We start from the raw sequence: 20,000 nt of genomic DNA on the forward strand, positions 1-20,000 counted from the left end.
TCTTTGGCTCTTATTTTGGCAGCCTCCCTGTGTTTGTTTCTGTGTATTAGGTAGAGCTCTTCTGATACCCTGTCTTAGTAGTGTGGCCTATTGTAGAAAAGCACTTGGGTAAATTGGATGGGGCACAGCCTTAGGTAATCCCCAGGGTGGGAGAACCCATGTGAACCAGGTTGATGGAGTTTTCGATATGATGTCGCTGCTCTGTGGCTCTGTTTGGGGACACTGCCACCTCCTGATTCTAGAGTTTTGTCCGGGAGGAAGCTGTCCCCGGCACTTGCCCTGATGCCATATATTTCAGTTTCTCCTCCTATGCCACTGGTGCTTTTCCAGCTGCTGCCCCGGTGCTTAAGCCCAGAGGGAGTGTATCTGCATTAAGTCCTAAATCCATTGTGGGACCTTTAAGAGGAGACTCCTGAGAATCCTGCATTTTCTTCCTCCACCCCAAACCCCCATTAGTTTTTATGTCCAGAAGTTAATGAGGACTTATTTTCCTGGCACTGGAACCCTGGGCTGGGTGATTGTGGTGTGGGCCTGGGATCTCTTGCTCCCTAGGTATCCCTCCCAATTTTTACCCACCATATGTGGGTGTTATGTGTCTCCGCATCTCTCTGACCCTCCTTCGTGTCTAGATGGATGTGACTTCTCCTCGGTTGTTGGACTTCCATACTGCTTAGTTTCTGACAGTTCTGGTGATAGTTGTTTTGTAATTTAGTTGTAATTTTTGCTGTAGTTGTAATTTTTGCTGTGGTTGTGCAAGGAGGTGAGGCATGTTTACCTACTCTGCCATCTTGACCCTCCAGTTTATCTTGTAGCATATTTAATTGCCTGAGAACAAAAGCTTTGCTGTTGTTTGGTAGCTTTTATTTTATTGGAACAGCTTATTTACTACTTGCTAAGGAATGGCTGATTAGATAATTGTTCATATGTAGTGTTGATCTTGTTTGTAACTCTTAGAAAGTCAAACCAGGATACCAGCAAGGTGAGCCATCTTTTTGAAGAAATTTCTTCATTTATAGTCATCAATAAGTTTCCAAAACTTATGTTTACTTTGATTAGATTATATCAGGTTTTTGGCTTTTTTTCATCTCATGGCACACATAAACTCATTATTAAAATTCTCTGGCACACCAAAAAATACGTTTGCCAACCTGACCAAAAAAAAAAAAGGCAGGTATAGCCCTGGCTTGTGTGGCTCAGTGGATTGAGTTTGGTTCCCAGTCAGGGCACGTACCTGAGTGAGGGGCCCAGGTCCCCAGCTGGGGGCATGCAAGAGGCAACCTATCAATGTGCCTCTCGCACATTGATGTTTCTCTCCCTCTCTTTCTCCCTCCTTTCCCCTCTCTCTAAAAAATAAATAAATAAAATCTTTTTAAAAATAGGTATAATTCGATTCATTCCCACTGGACATTTATTGTCATATGGGCTGTTATCTTTTTCTTTCTTTCCTTTTTTTAATTTAATTTATTTTTTAGAGAGAGGGGAGAGAAAGAAAGGGAGAGAAACATCATTAAGACAGAAACGTGGATCAGTTGACTCTCATAAGCACCCCGATCAGGGACCAAACCAGTGACCTTTCACTTTGCACAACTGCACTCAACCAACTGAGCCACACAGGTCAGGGCATGTGGGGGGTTGGGTTTTGTTGTTTGTTTGTTTGTTTGTTTTTGATAATTTAAAGGAAAAGAGGTCAGTTCCCCTGACTGAATAGTCAGGTATTACATGTTTCAAAAACTCTTGCGATATACCAATGTGCTGCTGCACACCCGTTGAAAATCACCGGATTATATCTATTGTGCTGTAGACGGGGTCTGCATCTGTGAATTCAACCAACCAGGGATTGAAAATAATCCAACAAATACCATAGTGTTGCTAAAGGGTGCTGTGTGGTTAGGCCTACAGTGCATCTGTACGGAACATGTACGGATATTTGCTCCATGTTGTTATTTCCTGAGCAATACAACATGACAATATTTGCACGGCATTTATATTGTATTAGGTGTTATAAGTAATCTAGAGATGATTTAAAGTGTACAGGAGGATGTGCAGAAGTAATATGCAAATACAGTCCCATTTTCTATAAGAGACTTGAAAAGATTGTCCTGGAACCAATCCCGCTTAGATAGGAAGGGATGATTTCATGTAGTATGGAATGTATTGAATAAGTGTTCACCTGAAACACTTCTCAGAGGGAGATTTACCTATAAATGAGGTAATAATGTATATTAGTGGAATGTTTCTACCTATGGACTATGACAGCTTTTCTATGAACTTTGAGGATAAGCATGGATTGAAAAGTCTTTCCACATAAGTGCCAAAAACTGATTGGCAGGGGTCGGGTTGGCTGTGTGTCCATGTTTTAGCTTATACTCAGCAGCATGTAGAGGTGTGACTTTGAATGCTGAGCTAATTGCACTTTTCCAGTCACCAAAAGCTTGAAGAGAATCTATGGTATTAGCATATGCAAAAATTGACAACCAGTCCTTCTGCTTGATCTGGAAGACTTGATTCACTTGTTGGGGCATTGGTGAAGTGGATCATCAGGATTCTTGTTAAGTGTTTAGAATACTGTATGCGCTGTGTTTAGAAATTAGTTGACTGATAGTCACAAATGTTTTTTCATTTTCTTATGGTTTACTTGCAACTCTAGTTTACAGGGAACCTTTCAAGAACCATTAAATCCCTTTGACCATGCATTAAAATGTATAGATAGTTGATTAGAGTTGCTCCTTTTTAATAAAATGGCTTTTCCCTTAGAATTGGGTTACCTGTTGTAATATTTTTATCCAATTAACAGTCTTCTAAAACAGTATGGGGTAGGCAATCTCATTTCGTCCTGTGTGGTATACAGTGTTCGACAGCATTATGTATAAAAATTGACTGTATGTACTTTGATGGGAAGACCAGCGAGGCTCCAGCATTTTAAGCTAGTAAGGATAGGAAGCATGTAAGCTCTGGTCCTGGATTGCCTAGGTTCGAAAGGTTCTAGTGCAGCACTGCCTAATAGGACTAGTCACATGTGGCTAGTTGTCTAGGACCTGAATTACATAATTTCATTTAAATTTTGATAGCCATATGCAGTTAGGAGCTCCTGTATTGGACAGTGTAGTAAGTGTTAAGAAACTGAGGGAAACGTAAGTATAGAAATGGCTACATTGCCCTGACAAGGTAGCTCAGTTGGTTAGAGTGTCATCCCAGCCCACCAAGGTTGAGGGTTCCATTCCTGTTCTGGGCATATACAAGAAGCAACCAATGAAGCATAAATAAATGGAACAACAAATCAATGTCCATCTCTGTGTCTCTGTCCCTCTCTCTGTCTCTCAAGTCAATAACATTTTAAAAAACTGATTTATTTAAAAAAAAAAAAAAAGAAATGGCTACATTGACCATGTAGGATTTCTGATCCAAATTGGTTTGCTTGGCATGGCTTACAAAAAATAGTTTTACTAAAAAGCACTTTATAACTAACACTAGGATTGAAACTGTTTTTGTGATATATCTAGTAGATGCTTGCTTAGCATTTCTAGAATCTTAGTGGTATTTAAAAAACTGTAGCTCTACCTTAAAAAGTAACGAACGGGATTCCTTTTCAGAGAGGAAATGTGCCCTGACCTGTGGTGGCTCAGTTGGTTGGGCCTTGTTTGGATAAGTGGAAGTGCAGCAGTTGGATCCAGGTCCGGGAGCCTATGGATGTTTCTCTCCCACATTTTCTCCTTCCCTTCACCTCTCTCTACAAATAAAGACAGTCTCTCTCTCTCTCTCTCTCTCTCTGTCTCTCTGTCTCTCTCTCTCTGTCTCTTTTTTAAAGAGTGGTTTTGCCAAGATTTCTCCCTTCAATTGAAATTTTTTGAAATAATGGTATTTTAAATTTTTTTCTTTAGTTTCCATTTCTATATAGCATAGCTAATGCGTTTGGTCAGTGTCTTCACAGCTGAATTTTCCTAGCAAAGCCTCTCACTCATGTCCTGTTGCCTCTCAGACAGTGAAGTGCTGCTGCTGCTGATTTCTATAATAGTCTAAAAGAGGAAAAAGATACAGCCTACCTCAAGAAAAAAAGTTTCATAAGATATATTTCTATATAACGCATACACTAATAAGGTGGAAAATGTGTTAGAACAACATCGTATTCAACACCTAGTTTCTAAATTACACTTAGCAGAAATCTTGGTCATTATAAATATTTGGATGCTCCATCTTGACTGAAAAAGCATGTTACCAAACTTCTTATGAGGTGAATATTTAGCTTCTCTGTGTGCACTAAACTTTGTAATGTACATGGCTCTCTAAACACCCTGCTACATTCATGTTTCCTGCCTAGCAGGGTACTTTGGTAAATGCTGCCGCAGATCACTGCATACCTGATCTTGGGGTGGCAGGGCCCAACTTGGTTGGTACTCTCGAAGGATACTGGATTGTGTCTCATTTTCCTTGCTTTGGTATCATTTTCCTTGCTTTGGTATTGATATATCCCAAGGCTACAGAGCTGTTATATAACTGACCACCTGATTTCTTTTTATGCCTTTTCATAGATGAGTATCTTCTCTGCTGTTAATTCTGAATTTAGTTCATCCTGATCTTTGCTATCTCTTGCTGTCAGTAAACATCCACCTCACTTCACATTTCTGGTGCTGTAAATCTAATTTCATTTTTATAACCAAAAATAAGCGTTAAAAATGGGTTTGTGTGGTTTTTATATTTTTATTTTTTGTTTTTTTCTTTGTTCTTTGCATGTGTGTTTTTAATAGTAGCAAATGGACCAACCTTTACATTTTGTGCAGTCTTGCCAGTTTTAATTATTTTTTTGTTTTTAAATGCTCAGAGATTTGTTTATAACTTAAAGAAATAATCTCTGGAAAGTGTTGCTGAATCATTTGAGACCTCTAGAAGCTTGATTTCTAAATAAATGGGCCTATAACTAACTGGACGTAGTTGCAGATTCTCTAGGTGACATGATAAATTCTGACATTCTACAGTACACAATGTGTAATATTATTTCTCCAGATTTATTCATGAACGAAGTCAAATTCAAATAATTCATCTGGACTTCAGAATATAGTTCTTAGCCTGAACTCTAGTATATTCCAACTTAAGCAGTTTATCATTAACTGTCTACACTCTAAATTGGATAGAGCATAGTTATCAAAATATCACACAAAATGAAGAGAAGATACAAGCATTTTTAAATGTTTTCTCTAAAATCTTCTTTAAAAGACTGTTGAGTACTAGTTTTGTTATAACAACAGAACGCTGAATCCCTACGAATCATTTGTCCTTTGTGGATGAAGTAATATGAGCCGATCTGCATTACCAAGAAACTATTAAAAAGGAGATCGAAGGGAGAGTTTTTCCCCCAGTAAAGTGTTATTGCATCAGGAATTGACAGGAGTCATTTCAGTAATTTTTCTGTCAGAAGGGAGGAAGGAGATATAGTAGGTCATTCTATTTAGGGACTTTTTTTTAAACACTAGTCTTCCTGTTTTGCTGAGAAAGAACTCAGATGTTCATCTTTTTCCCTTTGTCATTGAGCAGGAAAAGTTACCAGGAGAAGCAGGTTCTTAAATTATTTCATAGTTTTAGGAAGTTCCTTCTGCTATAAGTGAAGTAACTGAGTCCTCTGCCAAAAGGAAAACCTTAATTTTCACAATGGGCCATCTGTTTAACATTGAGTTGACCTTCCATTTGTGAATGATTTTGAGAGAGGCAAGACTTCCTTCTCCCTGAAAGATTATTCTGAGTTTTATAATGCACTGCATGATTTTAGTGCCTAGCATTTATTTTTCCCACATACGTCCACCCCCCAAACTTAGGTTTATAGGTTTTTACTTGACTGCTGCTATTTTATGTCCCTATAACAAACTTAAATAACCTTCATAAAACATATTTGCTTTCTTTGTTAATATGTGACTTGGTAAACTTTTTTCTTTTGTGCAGGCTTCTTAGATGCAGAGAGTTGAGTTAATCTTGTGAATTTACTAACTCATCCAAAAAATCAGAAACCCTAGTATGTGTCAGGTACCCTGGGGGACCGGTGGTAAGCAAGCAGATCCGACTCTGCCCCCTGGAACTTCTAGTCTAGTTTATGGCACATTGTCATCATCATTAATGAACATGGACCCTGCCTTTGTTGTACTTGATACTTATTTTTTCCCTTCAGTGTCCTTTTTCATTTCCCCTTCCATAAATGTCCATTCAGATATGCATATCCTTGCAAATACATAACATTTTTATGTTTTTTATTTACGTTAATAGTAGCATAGATCTGTTTATTCCTTTTTTCACCTAGAACTATATTTTTTATTTCTAGCCATCAAAGTGTTACTTCTGACTCTGCATAATGTCCCATTCTCAGCATCCAACACATTTACATTCATTTCCCCAGTGATGGAGTCTATATTGCTTTTACACTTGAGACAAGTAACGCTGCAGTGAGCAGCCTTGTACCTGTTACCTTAGGGTCTGTGCAGTTATTTCTTTGAATGGGATTTGGGGTCATAGGTAAATAAAATGGCTTACCAAGCAATTCACAGAGATTCCTCTCCCCACCCCCTCCATTCTCACCAGTACTCGATGTTACTTAGTTTTCTAATTTTCTTTTTTTTATAGTGTTGAAGTGATATTTCTTGCATTTCTTTGACAGTTGGTGAGAATGACCTTTCTTGTTATACTTGTTTATCTCTCTGTAAATCACCCATTGATATATTTTGCCCATCTGTTCACTCGAGTTGACCTGGGGTTTTTTTCTTGTTTTTGCAGAAATTCCTTACATTTTAATATTAATCCTCTGGCAAGTCCTGGGCATGCCCTCAGAGTCCTTTTCAGCGTAATAACACTGCAGGGAGTGTAGCACTAGTGGTCATTTTTGTTCTGGCTCTTGTTGCAGTGAGACTAAGCATTTTTGACTGCATAGAAATCCTTTATCTAAGTGAAGCTAAATCTACCACTGTTTTATCTTTTGTGGATTTTTTTAAAAGTTATATTAGTTTTGCCTTTTAGTTCTATAATCCCTCTGTGGTTTATATTCTTTATGTTCTACACACTGAGAGGTAGGGAACCAACTACTTTTGCCTGTATGGTAAATTTTCCCAGAACCATCTTTTCAAGGATCCGTTTTTCCCTACTGTTTAGAGAAATCATTCGTAGGTGTCCAACCTGCGGCCCCATGGGCCACATGAGGCTCAGGATGGCTATGAATATGGCCCAACACAAAATCATAAATTTACTTAAAAATTATGAGATTTTTTTGTGATTATGTGTCACAATGTATTTAATGTGTGGCCCAACACAACTCTTCCACGTAGCCCAGAGACACCAAAAGATTGGACACCCCTGACAGAAGACTCTCATTTATGCGTAGGTCTGTTTTATTAGCTCTGTCCTCTGTTACTAGGTCTGTTTGTTTCTGTGCCAGCACCAGTCTGTCTCTTTGCTTTGTCTTTGTGTAGTCTGTTTTAATACCTGAAAGGGAAACTTTCTAGCTACCCAACAAATACATGGGTACGTTTGTTCTTTCTTTGTAAAGTTACCTTAGCTTACCAAAGACCTTTCTTCCCCCCATAACAGTTTTATTAAGATATAATTCACATACTGTACTATACAATCTACTCATTTAAAAAGCACAGTTTGGTGGGGGGGGATAAAAAATATATTTTTAGAGAGAAGAGAGGGAGAAAAGGAGAGAAACATCGTCAAACCAGGCATGTGCCCTGACCAGGAATCGAACCAGCACCCTTTAGGTTTGCAAGCTGGCACTCAGTGCACAGAGCTACACCAGCCAGGACTGCTGGTTTTTAATATACTATTAACAAAATTGTACAACCACCACCCAAATTGATTTTTGAACATTTTCCTTACCCCCCAAACAAACCACAATACTTGTTAGCTATTGCTCCCCGACCCTCCTAACCGCCATAGCCATAGAGCCGCTAATGTGTTTCTGTCTGTATCTATTTGCCTGTTCTGGACATGCATAGAAACAGAATAATATAATAAATGATCTTTTGTGACTGCATTCTTTCATTTAGCATAATTTTTTCAAGATTTATCCACTTCGACCCCGACTGGTGTGGCTCAGTGGGTTGAACATTATCCCGCAAACCGAATGTTGCCAGTTTGAGTCCCAGTCAGGGCACATATCTGTGTTTTGCAGGCAGGGCCCCAGTTGGGAGCATAGGAGATCAGCGTTTCTCTTGCATATCGATGTTTATCTCCCTCTCATTCTCCCTCCCTCCCCCTCTCTCTAAAAATAAATAAAATCTTTTAAGAAAAGGTTTATCCACTTTGGAGCATGCATCATTCTTGTTTTATGGTTGAATAATTTCATTGCATAGACATAATACATTTTGTATGCTCATTGGCGGACACTTGGTAATTATTTTGGCTGTTATGAATTATAGTTCTGTGAACATTTATGTACAAGTTTTTGTATAGACATATTTTCATTTCTTTTGGGTGTATACCTAGGAGTGAAATTGATTGGTCAAACGGTCACCAATCAATTTCTGGGTTGGTGAGTTAGGTCTATTGCTGCTACCGACCCACCGACTCTGGGTTCAGTTTTAAGGAACTGCCAAACTGTTACTCAAATTAGTTGCCCCATTTTACTTCCCACCAACAGTGTGTGAAGTTCCAATTTCCCCAGATCCTCATCAATGCTTGATAAGATCGTTTTGATTATACCAGCTAGTGGGTAAGAACTGGTATCATTGTGGTTTTGATTTGCATTTTCCTGTTGACTAATCATGCTGAGCATCTTTTCATGTTCTTATTGGCCATTTTTACGTCTTTGGGGAAATGTCTATTCAGATTCTTTGTCCATTTTTGCATTGAATTTTCTTATTACTCGGGAAGTTCATGCATTTCATCAAAGTTTAATTCATTGTCACTTTTTAACTTTCTGTAGATCTTTTTCATTTAGTATTTTGTCTTATGCTTTTCTCTTGATCAGCCTTGTCTGAGTACTCTTTCCACAAAACGGTAAATCCGGGTTCGGGCTTCCTTCGCTGTACAACTTATCAGTTTCAACACTTAACCACCCATGTCACTTTTGGCAGGTTACGTAATGACTCTGCTCCTGTTTCCTCAGATGTGAGTCCTTATGTCAGGGGGTTGTTGAAAGGATTAAATGAGTTAATATATGAACACTGTCTAAAATAGTGCCTGACAGTAAGTACTCGGTGAATGCTAGGTGTCAGTAGTAGTAGTGGAAGCTTTTTCTGATAATCAGCTTTTGGGTCTGTTACATTTCTCTGTTCTTTTTGTTCTCTGTTCTTGCTCTCTGCCCCTCATTTTATTTTTTATTTCTTTATGCTTGTGTTCCTTCTTAAATTTAACATGCTGATAAATATTCAAAGCTAGAAACCTGTAATGAATAATTATACTTAAGGTGTGTCCTACAACTATAATTTTTGTGGTGGTTATATCTGAGTCATACTTACATTCATGTTTTTCTTCTACGTCTTAATCTTGTCAATATTAATATCATTCTGAACAAGTCAAGTGACTGGTGCCCCAGCACATATCCTTAAGTGATTCTCGTAACTCTTTCTTCTAATCCCCTCCACGTTGGTATTCTCCGGAGTTTTGCTTTTGGATTATTGGGGATATTCTTTTTGTTTAGTTTTGATCCATTGCTAACTTGCAAGAATATATTAACTTGTCATAGCTCAGATATATCATAGAATCTCCTAGATTTATTTTCCTCTTTGCCTGACAAGCCCAGGGCACGCCCTCAGAGCCCTTCCCAGCGTAATAACACTGCAGGGAGTTTAGCACTAGTGGTCATTTTTGTTCTGGCTCTTGTTGCAGTCAGACTAAGACATTAGCTTATTCAGGCTATATTTGCTTTGAAGGCTAAAAAGAAATAAAGGTGAAATAGTAAGTAAAATTGTTTCCCAGTATCTAAGAGATACTTTCCTGCCCTTCCCTTACTCATCCTTTAAAGCCTTTTCTGTCACTCCAACCATTGTTTCTCTCTATCTGTGCTGTTTCTGCTATTTTCTACCTAATTACTTCAGAGTGGGGAACAAACAAATTTGTATTGAGCACTACAGACTGGGTTTGGGTTCAGTACTCAGTGAAGAGGGAATTCTTTTCCTTCTAAATATTCTCACCTTTTTAGTCACTCCTGAGGTGATTTCTTCCCATTTTGGGTATAATTCTGTACATTTTTCATATCGTTGTATTTAGGTTTTTTGGTGAATTAGGTGCCAACCAAGCCTCTGGAAGATACTTGTTTTGAATGCTTCTTTTTCCTGGAACTAAGCAAAGGTCTATTACTGCTAAAAGAATATAGGGATTTGAGAATGGACAAGCTGGAAGGAAATTCTGGTAGGGCAAACAAGTATTTGTTTTTGTTTCTGAGTTAATAGGAGGTGGAGATTTTTTAAATATTAATGAGAAAGACGTAGCAGGAAATGGACCATTCCTAAGTGAGCCACTCCCTGACCATTACTCTCTTATATACCTAAACTGTATCACTGTACTTGCTCTTCACAGCTACTCTACTCTGTTCAGTGTGGGCATTGGCCTCCCTTACGAAAGCAGTGAGAGTCAGAAAGTAAATAATTTGCCCAAGGGCACATGGCTAGTGTAAGTGGTAGAGTTGGGATTCCACCCCCCTCTGTCTACAAACCTTTATGTTCCTTCTCATCTAACAATTTGGGAAATTTTACCTTTACCAGATTTTACCTTTGTGCCTTATAGGTTATTTGGGCATCTGGCACAATGGCTAAAATCATAAAGTTCCGGTGTGCCTTATAGGTTATTTGGGCATCTGGCACAATGGCTAAAATCATAAAGTTCCGGTATAAATAGTGTTCTGAGCCCTTGATAGTGTAGCTCAGTAATGTAGGACAGTGATTGGGCTGGGTGACAGGTCCTGATTCCACCACTGCCTTACCTGTGAGGGACCAACACATGGGATTGTTTTGAGGATTAAACTTAGAAATATGTGTAACAAACACTTAGCACATGCCTGACAAATAGTAAGTGCTTCTTAAGTGCTATTATATATTTACTGTTATCATGTTAAATTCTTAGCTTTTCCATGAGATTCTGAGAAGTTTTACTGAGTTTCACGGAAGTTATAAACTATACTAATAGTATTTCATATCTCCTGTGTTATTTGTAGAGAAATAAGAAACATTACCTCTACTCTTGTATTATTTTTCATATTTGGGGTAAATATTTTAAGATATAATCACTACTGTTTGAAATATACCATACAGTATTTGAGTCTGTCTCCTGATTAGCAATATTTGCTTCATCCCAGGATTTACAATATTTCTGCAGAGATCCCCAAAATCTGTTTTGGTTGAAGATACTCGAAACAATAGTAGTGGACACTGAACACTGGCGTCTTTATTTTAACCTCCTGTTGTGTAAGAATGCAGAATCCACATTCAGTGATTAAAACATTTGCTATCTCCTTTTCTTTTTCAGAAGATGAATAATCTTTCATTTAGTGAGCTATGTTGCCTCTTCTGCTGTCCACCTTGTCCAGGGAAAATTGCTTCAAAATTAGCATTTTTGCCACCTGATCCAACTTACACGCTAATGTGTGACGAAAGTGGAAGCCGCTGGACTTTGCACCTGTCAGAACGAGCTGACTGGCAGTACTCTTCCAGAGAAAAAGATGCCATTGAGTGTTTCATGACTAGAACCAGTAAAGGCAACAGAATTGCCTGCATGTTTGTGCGTTGCTCACCCAATGCCAAATACACCTTACTCTTCTCACACGGAAATGCTGTTGATCTTGGTCAGATGAGCAGCTTTTACATAGGACTGGGATCACGGATTAACTGTAATATATTCTCATACGATTATTCTGGATATGGTGCAAGTTCTGGGAAACCAACGGAGAAGAACCTCTATGCAGACATAGAAGCTGCTTGGCTTGCTCTTAGGACAAGGTAAACGGTGATTGGCAGTTATTTTCTATACTCGGGATGATTTACTAAAGTTGTCTTGTATTAGAACAGAATAAATGCCTTTTTAATAACACATCTGAAAATACTAAGTAGAGATTATATTGACCACTATATCTACGGACAGTTAAAATTAGATTGTAATTTAACTTACTAATTGTGATTTAAAAATGTTTATTCAAAGCTGTGGCAGTTCACAAGAATGAGAAAATGGTGATTAGGCTAATTACTCATTGACTTGATCTATCATTAACAGTGTAAGAGGCTGGATTTTTAAAGTATTCTGTAAAACTGACATTTTACTTTAAATTTGGAGAGTTTCTGCGAAGAAAAAAGTAATGTTATGATAAATTGTTTAAATTCTCATACTTCGTCAGTTATATCTTGAGTATAACTATATTTTGGGGAGAACTAGAAATTGCATTAATTTTTTCTAGTCACCAGTATATTTATAAATTTGCTTGTAAAATAATGCAGTTTTGTAGACTTAAGTGTATTTTCTCATCATTTATCATACAGTAAATATTTTAGTGTAAGTTAAGAAACAAAAATGAATGCCCACTTTCAGAGTTAGGCAGTTGAATATATTATAGTACAATAACTGTCAGGGGTGTGATGATATATTTTTTAATAACATTTATTGAGATAAAATTTACATGCCATAATTAACTCTTAGAATATAGCTTCAGTGGACTAGCTAAGTTAAAACAGATAGCCTTTATTTTATTGTTAGTGCTTCTTATGAAACCAAGGAGGGAAAAATAAATAATGAACTTAAGTAATTATTATTTGAATGGTCTCCTTTTTAGGATAATCAATAATAACCTCAAGCTTGTGAATTTCTGATCTATCAAGAAAAAATAAATAAGGGCCTAATATTTACTATGCAGCCTTCACCTGTAAACTTTTAAATCATTATCTTTGTGTTGTAGTAGATAAAACACTAGACTAAGACCTGGCTGGTGTGGCTCAGTGGATTGAGTGCCAGCCTTCAAACCAAAGAGTAGCTAGTTCAATTCCCAGTCAGGGCACATGGCTTGGTTGCAGGGCATCCAAGAGGCATCCACATGTTGATGTTCCTCTCTCTATCTTCCCCTCTCTCTAAAAATACATAAATAAATAAATCTTTAAAAACAAAACACTGGATTGAGAGTCAGGATACCTATGTTTAATTATAGGTCTGTTACTACCTTATTCCAACTTTGAACATCTGTTCACTAAGCAGGTGAACCAGATTAGATGGTCTTTAAAGTCCTTTCTAACTTGTAGTTTTCTGAAATTCTGTTATTGCTTTGAGTCCTCTGATGTGAAGCTGGCAGCTGCCTCGGCTGCTCTGGAGCCTTGTCCATTGCCAGCTTTAGTCTAAAACCCATGGTTGCCACCACCAAGGCTGCTACCCAGCCAACAGCAACTGTGCAGTCTTCAGAGTTATGCTGATGCTACAAATGTTCATTTTCCTAATTTTTTCATTCCTATAAAGTACACACAGCTAGGTTTGTTGTAAAGAAAATTTTTCAGCGTTTACTTACATTTAGAGTCAGTCTGGAGTAGTTGGAACCCATACTGTGGGACATATCCAAGTGCTTGAGTAGGACTGATTAGATGGAACTATGGGAAGGTATTTTATCTGGATAGTCCAAATAGGCCTGTGCCCCAGAAAGGGCCATAGGGAGCACACAGGGTTGGTCTTATTCTTGCTGGTGAGTGTTCAGGTAATTTGGAAAGCTGTTACCTTTTCAAAAGATTAGAAGCTGTTGTTCAAATGGCCCTTAGCAGCCAGAAGTGACGCCCATCAGACTTCTAAAGCAGAAAGGCATATCTGGCGGCACTCCAACCCTTAACCCCACATTCATTAGTTCTGTAGCATCTCACTTAAACTTGCAGTAGTTTACATTTGGACAGTCACACTGTAGACACATAGCAGTGCCTGGAACATAGTATTACTTACTGAGTCCGTGAGTTTATCTACTTAAATCTGAAGCTTTTTTACAAAGATTAAAGCAATACTCTTGAGGTTGTAGCTGAATTATGTGTTATTGGAATTGTCATTCATCTGTTTATCTTTTCAATCACTAGTCCATTTCTATGGTAAGTAAAGGCAGATTTCAAGAAATACAGTAATTTGCTCTTGTCTAAAACAATATATATATATTTATTCCATATTGTAACCATATGTCACATTCATCACCAACTTTAAAAAATAAAATGACTCACTTTTGATGTTTGAACACATAAAGAACTTTTCTTACATTGAATGGAAGATAAACAACTATCCGTTAAACATCAATCATTAAAATAGTGATTGATGTTTCCAAGTTTAGTTGGTGTACATTTAATTACATATATCCATTTTTAAGACTGAAATTTTATTCTTATTCTTATTATTCGTGCCAAATCTATCAACTCGGACATTTGTGCTTTTGGTTTAAAGCTCACTGATATTAAACCTTGATGTTATCTGAAGAGTAGATTTATTTGCCTTTGATAAAAGGATAGTAGTAGTACAAGAACAAATCAGCTTTAAAAATGAGAGCGTTACCTGGTTTCCTTAGGGATGACTGAGCATTTCATAGCAGTCCAACTCTTTTTTTTTTTTATTATTTCTTTCTTTAACTTCTGAACTTTGTAGATACGGCATTCGCCCTGAAAATGTGATTATATATGGCCAAAGTATAGGGACAGTACCATCTGTGGATCTTGCTGCTCGATACGAGAGTGCTGCTGTTATTCTTCATTCTCCTTTGACGTCGGGAATGCGAGTTGCTTTTCCTGACACCAAGAAGACCTACTGTTTTGATGCATTCCCAAAGTAAGTATCAGTATTCAAAATACTTGAATGTAAGTTAGAGAGACTTTTGAGGGAATTTTATTCCCTCATTTAAGGCATACGTGATACCACTCACTTAGCCATGAACTTCTATTTTACATATATTATAGAAATTGTGAAAAGTTAACCCGTGAAGCAAGTGGTAGCAGGACATCACTCAGGAAGCTGAAATGTTTGAGCAATAATCTGATGCAAAGTGTGGAGGGCCTTTACCCAGACAGTGGCACTAGTATTAAAGACAAGATAATGAATTCAAGAAATAAAATTGATAGAACTAAATGTCAGGCTGGATAGAGGATGCTAAACAAAGGAACTTGAATGTAATTCCCAGGTTTCTGACTTAAACTGCTAATGGGTGGTGGTACCATTCAGTGAGACACAATACTGGAGGAAAGAAACAAGTAGAGAAAAAGTAAGGTGTGTGCATAAAAATGAGTGAATGATGTCTAATGGTATCTGATTGACAAAAGAAGTGAATTGGGGGGAAAAATTTGAGTCTTAAGTGAACTAGGATAAGTATTAAAGTGTTACGCCAAAAAGTCTGCAAACATTAAAGTGTTAGACAAGTTTGAAAGAAGCTATGTCTCCTCAAGGTAGTTCCCGGCAGCTCAAGAAGTGAGAGACTAGCAAATTTGTTTTATTTTCTTTGCATAATTAACAACAATACAAAGGGGGTTTTTTGGTGAATGATAGATGGGCCAAAGGCCAAATCATCACTTGGTTCTTTATAAGAACAGCAAGGGTCATTTCAAAAACATTTTTTTCATCATTAGCAATAAGGGGTCACTTTTGCAAAGAAGTTTATGGGGATGTATGATGTTATCACCAGAGCAGGCTGTGGGAGGGAGATTCTGATTTTTACTTTTATTTTGGTTTAAATAATGGTAGGTTAGAAGGAGTGTTCATTATATTGCTCTGTCTAGCTGAATAATAGAGATGATAAGGGTGTATTTAGGGTAATGCTATGCAAACAATACACCTAAACATTCTTTCCTTACCAAATGCAACCTTGTACAATTTCACTGATGTTCTACTTTTCATGATTATATACTCAGTTATGGTTACAGTGCCTTTTCTCTCTCTAAGGATTTTTAAAAAGAGTTGATATTTGTAAGATTTCTTCTCTCTGTATTTTATGTCTCCTTTGAGTTGCCTTTTTAGTTCTGATTGTTTTGATCTCTCATGTTAAAGTGTTCTCCACGGATGTCTGGTGGTTCTTGGTTCCTGGCTCATACAGAGTAAGACAGGGACTGAAGTGCTGACCTGAAGCAGGTGACTAAGACTTGTCGCCTGAGCGATTCACCATAGAGAGATCTATTCAAGCCAGTTAGTTGGGGATTCCCAGCCCCATGTCAGTATTCATATACCTTTACTCTTAAAGTGGGCACAGACTGCAAAGAAGGCTCTAAAACCCACCCTTGGTGGATGAAGCTCTGGGGGCCAGCATTCCGGGAGCCCGCTAGGGGAGAAGGGCTCACAGTAGCCAGTATGTATATGCTCGCTTGTCCTCTGATGCCTCTGCCCCGAACTGTGACTGGCAACTCCCTCGTCTACAAAACTCCTGGTTTTGGGTGGAGGGCAGTTACTCTGCTGCAGAAAATAGGGGAAAGACGTTGGGGGTGAGGGACCTAAACTATTCTTTGAACAAATTCTAGACATTTCAATCATTCACCTTCATGCCCCCTGTCATTTGCTAACCCTCAGGTGTTCCATGGAATAAATGGGGTTGGTTCTTTACCTTCTATCCCTTTAAAAATTGTGTTTTCTCCCATTTTTCAGCTCCAAAATTTTGCTATGTGGTGTTGTATTTGCTCCTTTATTTTTGTGAGTTAACACCCCTAAAACAAGAAAACTTGCTGCCATATGAATGCAGAGAGATATGAAGTCAGCACAGTAACCATTGAGTGATTTCCTCAAAACAGAAGTGCATGAAATTAACTTTCTCAGATAATCTTAAGGTAGAGAGTATGTAAAGGTGACTTGAATGATGTTTGAAATCCAAGAGGCATCCATCCCTTCTGGTTAGATTCTGATGTTTGAATTCTCTGTCTGATATAGCACAAGAAAATTTGTTTTATGGTTTCTTCATAGTTAATTCATTGACTTTTCCTCCCTCCTTTTTTCCTACAGCATTGACAAAATCTCTAAGATAACGTCTCCAGTGTTAATCATTCATGGGACTGAAGATGAAGTCATTGACTTTTCACACGGCCTCGCGTTATTTGAGCGTTGCCAAAGACCTGTGGAGCCTCTGTGGGTTGAAGGGGCAGGTCATAATGATGTGGAACTTTATGGACAGTACCTTGAAAGGTTGAAACAGTTCGTGTCACAGGAACTGGTAAATTTGTAAAATATTATGTAAATCTGCATACCGGGTTTTATTTTGCTGAACTGCACTCCTTGGTAAATAATGTAAAACCTGAAGGTTTTGTTTGCAAATCATGTAAGTTGCCTTCATAAATGTACAGGTAATGATTTGTTAACAGACTTAATGAAGGTTTTAATTACCAGAACTATAACTGGAAATAACAGTATCATGCAGTCAGGCTGTGTAATTTATATTTTTTCTGTGAATTTTTTTTTAAACATCAAAATGAGTACTGTATGAAATTTTAATTCTATAAAATCAAATGCTGTAAAAGTATTGCCAAATGCTTTTGCATATGAGAAACAAATTTATAAATATTTTTAAAACATCTCAATGTACTAAATCTTATCCTGGTATACAAATGTAATATTCTTTCAATAAAAAGCTGTATATCTAAAACAATTCAAGTACTCGGTAGAATACTAAGAAAACGCAAGTTCACTAGAGGTGACCTACACCCTGTTGTACAGGGATAGAGGTATAAACAGTTATTTTATTGTAAAATACATTGAAATTTCTGTATTCCCTGGTTATCATTCATTTTCTCCTTTAAAAAAACTGATGTAAGTCTTAATTTTTATGCCATCTGTTAATTTACCAACTAGTTACCTTGTAAATGAGAGGTCATTACAGCACTGAATTTTAACTAGTTTTGATTTGTAAGTTTGGTACTGTGAGGCAACTACTTAAATTTTTTATTTTAGTTATTTAAAAGGCATTTAGAGCTTCAAGAATGATTTTTGTATGCATTGTTGTTTTAAATTTTGACTAGTCTCGTAAAATTGCAGTACTCCTCATTATAAATAGACAACCTGAAAGTCCATTGATATTCTTGAAGACCACACACAGACTGGCTCTGGTCCCTTTTCACTTTGGCTATTTCTAAGAACAGAACCTATTGTTTTGGATTACTACCTGAGAATTTCATGGATTCACTCCTGATGCAGGAGATAAGACAACATTTAATTCATAACTTTTATATTAACCAGTGTAGTAAAAAATAAAGTTCACACACAAAAACTAAGTTGCCTTTCCTTGAATGAATCATGCCTGAATTTTAAAAAAATGAAAGAAAAATAGAAAATTAAATTAACGGTATGTAGTCTAATTTGTAAATGAATGAATATTGAAATAATACACACTGTGGATATATTTTAAGGCCTTATGTAGTTTTAATTGTTCTGCTTGTTCTGTGGTTATGTCTAAGACTCTAGTATATGATTCTCTTCAAAGTATATCAAGTATTGTGAATGCTTTGGTTCAGATGTGTCAGATTAACAGTAAACAACGAATATACCACTCAGCTGTGCTTGTTTGCCTTCTTCCATGCTCTCCACTTTATAGAAAGAGTGAAAAAAGGTTTCATCTTAATAGAACATAGTTCTTTAGTTTTCTAAATTTTATCACTCCTTTGGAGAGGTTTTTCCTTCTCAAGATTGTCTTGGAGCCAATACAATTCCTCCTTTGTACAACATACACCCCAGAGTTTAGCTGGGATGGGGTTTTTTTTGTTGTTGTTGGGTTTTGTTTTTTGATTACCTGGGAAAGTCAAAATTTTGACCATGCTGATTTCTTACTCATTCAACAAATATTTGTTGCATGTTTAAATTGCGCAAAATCCTGTGCCAGGCAAAAATAGACACCGACCATGTCCTTAATAGACTTCACAGTATAACTGAGGAGACATACCTCGTCGCACAAGTATTGCTGTTTGCGTAAGAACTGAAGGAGATCGGTAGGGTGTTATAATAATTAAAAGGCGTATTCCTGGGAGGGGAGGTTGTGGAGGGAGGACAAGGAAAAGTCCCTTGAAGTAGTTTTTGAACTGAGCTTTGAAAGATGACTAAAAAATGACTAACCCTAAACATTCCTTCCATGTGGAAGCCTGGAAGAAGAATGGCATATGAAATTAAGTTCGGCCAGAGTTCAGATGGAAAGGATGGCATGAGGCTGGCAAGCAAGTTAGAGGCACAATTATTTGTGGTATCATGGGCCCTGATCACTGTCCTAGACACAGTAGAAAAGCTGTTGATAAAAACGTGAAAGTGCATTTGTCGAGAGGTTGCAGATTTTAGCTTAAGAAAAAAATGGAAGCCAACTGTTCAGAAACGGATACAATCTTAGGGTGCTGAAAATTTGTCATTGGTAAATAATTTTAAAAAGTGCTGCAATATCTGCAGTATTAATTTCATTTCAAGATTCAGTGAAAGGATATTCACAAACTAGAACAAATCCTGGACTGTTTCACCAAGTTAGAAAGAGTCTTATAAACAAACACAGAAACTAAATAGGATTATGTGACTAAGGAATGATAGTTGCCTTCAAATTTTTTAGAGTGATGTATAACTTATTCTTTTTGACCCTCAGTAAAACAAAGTGAAAATTGCAAAATGGTAGATTAGAGCTCAATATAACAGCTTAACTTCATGGTTTTTTGTCCATCAAGGTAAAGGAATTAACTCTGAAGGGTTAATGAGTATCATACTACTAGAGCAGAGCAGAGGAGTTGAATGACATGTCACAGTGCTACAAAAGAAATTCCAAATTTAAATAAGTTGAACAGGGTCCTGTAAGACTGTATATTCCACCCTGACTGGTGGTGGCTCAGTGAGTTGGGCATCTTACCAAAAAACTGGAAGGTCGCCGGTTCGATTCCCAGTCAGGGCACATGCCTGGGTTGTAGGCCAGGTCCCCAGTTGGGGGCTCGTGAGAGTCAACCAACCACACATTGATATTTCTCTCCCCCTCTTCTTCCCTCCTTTCCCCTGTCTAAAAATAAATAAAGTATTTTTTTAATGATTGGTTAATATCTTTACATTTCTAATGTGACAGGAAAATGTCTCAACCCTACTCATGTAAATAACTCACACCATTTTTTAACCTT

The 20,000-nt window shown here is 37.4% G+C and overlaps 1 protein-coding gene across 1 annotated transcript in view; it reads left to right on the forward strand.

The window, feature by feature from the left end:
* The window catches only part of ABHD17B (abhydrolase domain containing 17B, depalmitoylase), a 39,921-nt gene extending 21,502 nt beyond the window's left edge, over positions 1-18,419 (forward strand). The window contains exons 2-4 of the mRNA XM_045191364.2: positions 11,437-11,906; positions 14,551-14,730; positions 16,879-18,419. Of these exons, the coding sequence (XP_045047299.1) occupies positions 11,440-11,906; positions 14,551-14,730; positions 16,879-17,098 (867 nt within the window). The 5' untranslated portion in view covers positions 11,437-11,439 and the 3' untranslated portion in view covers positions 17,099-18,419. The remainder of the gene's footprint in view (positions 1-11,436; positions 11,907-14,550; positions 14,731-16,878) is intronic.
* The last annotated feature ends 1,581 nt before the right edge of the window (positions 18,420-20,000 follow it).

The sequence above is a fragment of the Desmodus rotundus genome, chromosome 1 (genome assembly GCF_022682495.2).
Source record: "Desmodus rotundus isolate HL8 chromosome 1, HLdesRot8A.1, whole genome shotgun sequence".
Taxonomy (NCBI): domain Eukaryota; kingdom Metazoa; phylum Chordata; class Mammalia; order Chiroptera; family Phyllostomidae; genus Desmodus; species Desmodus rotundus.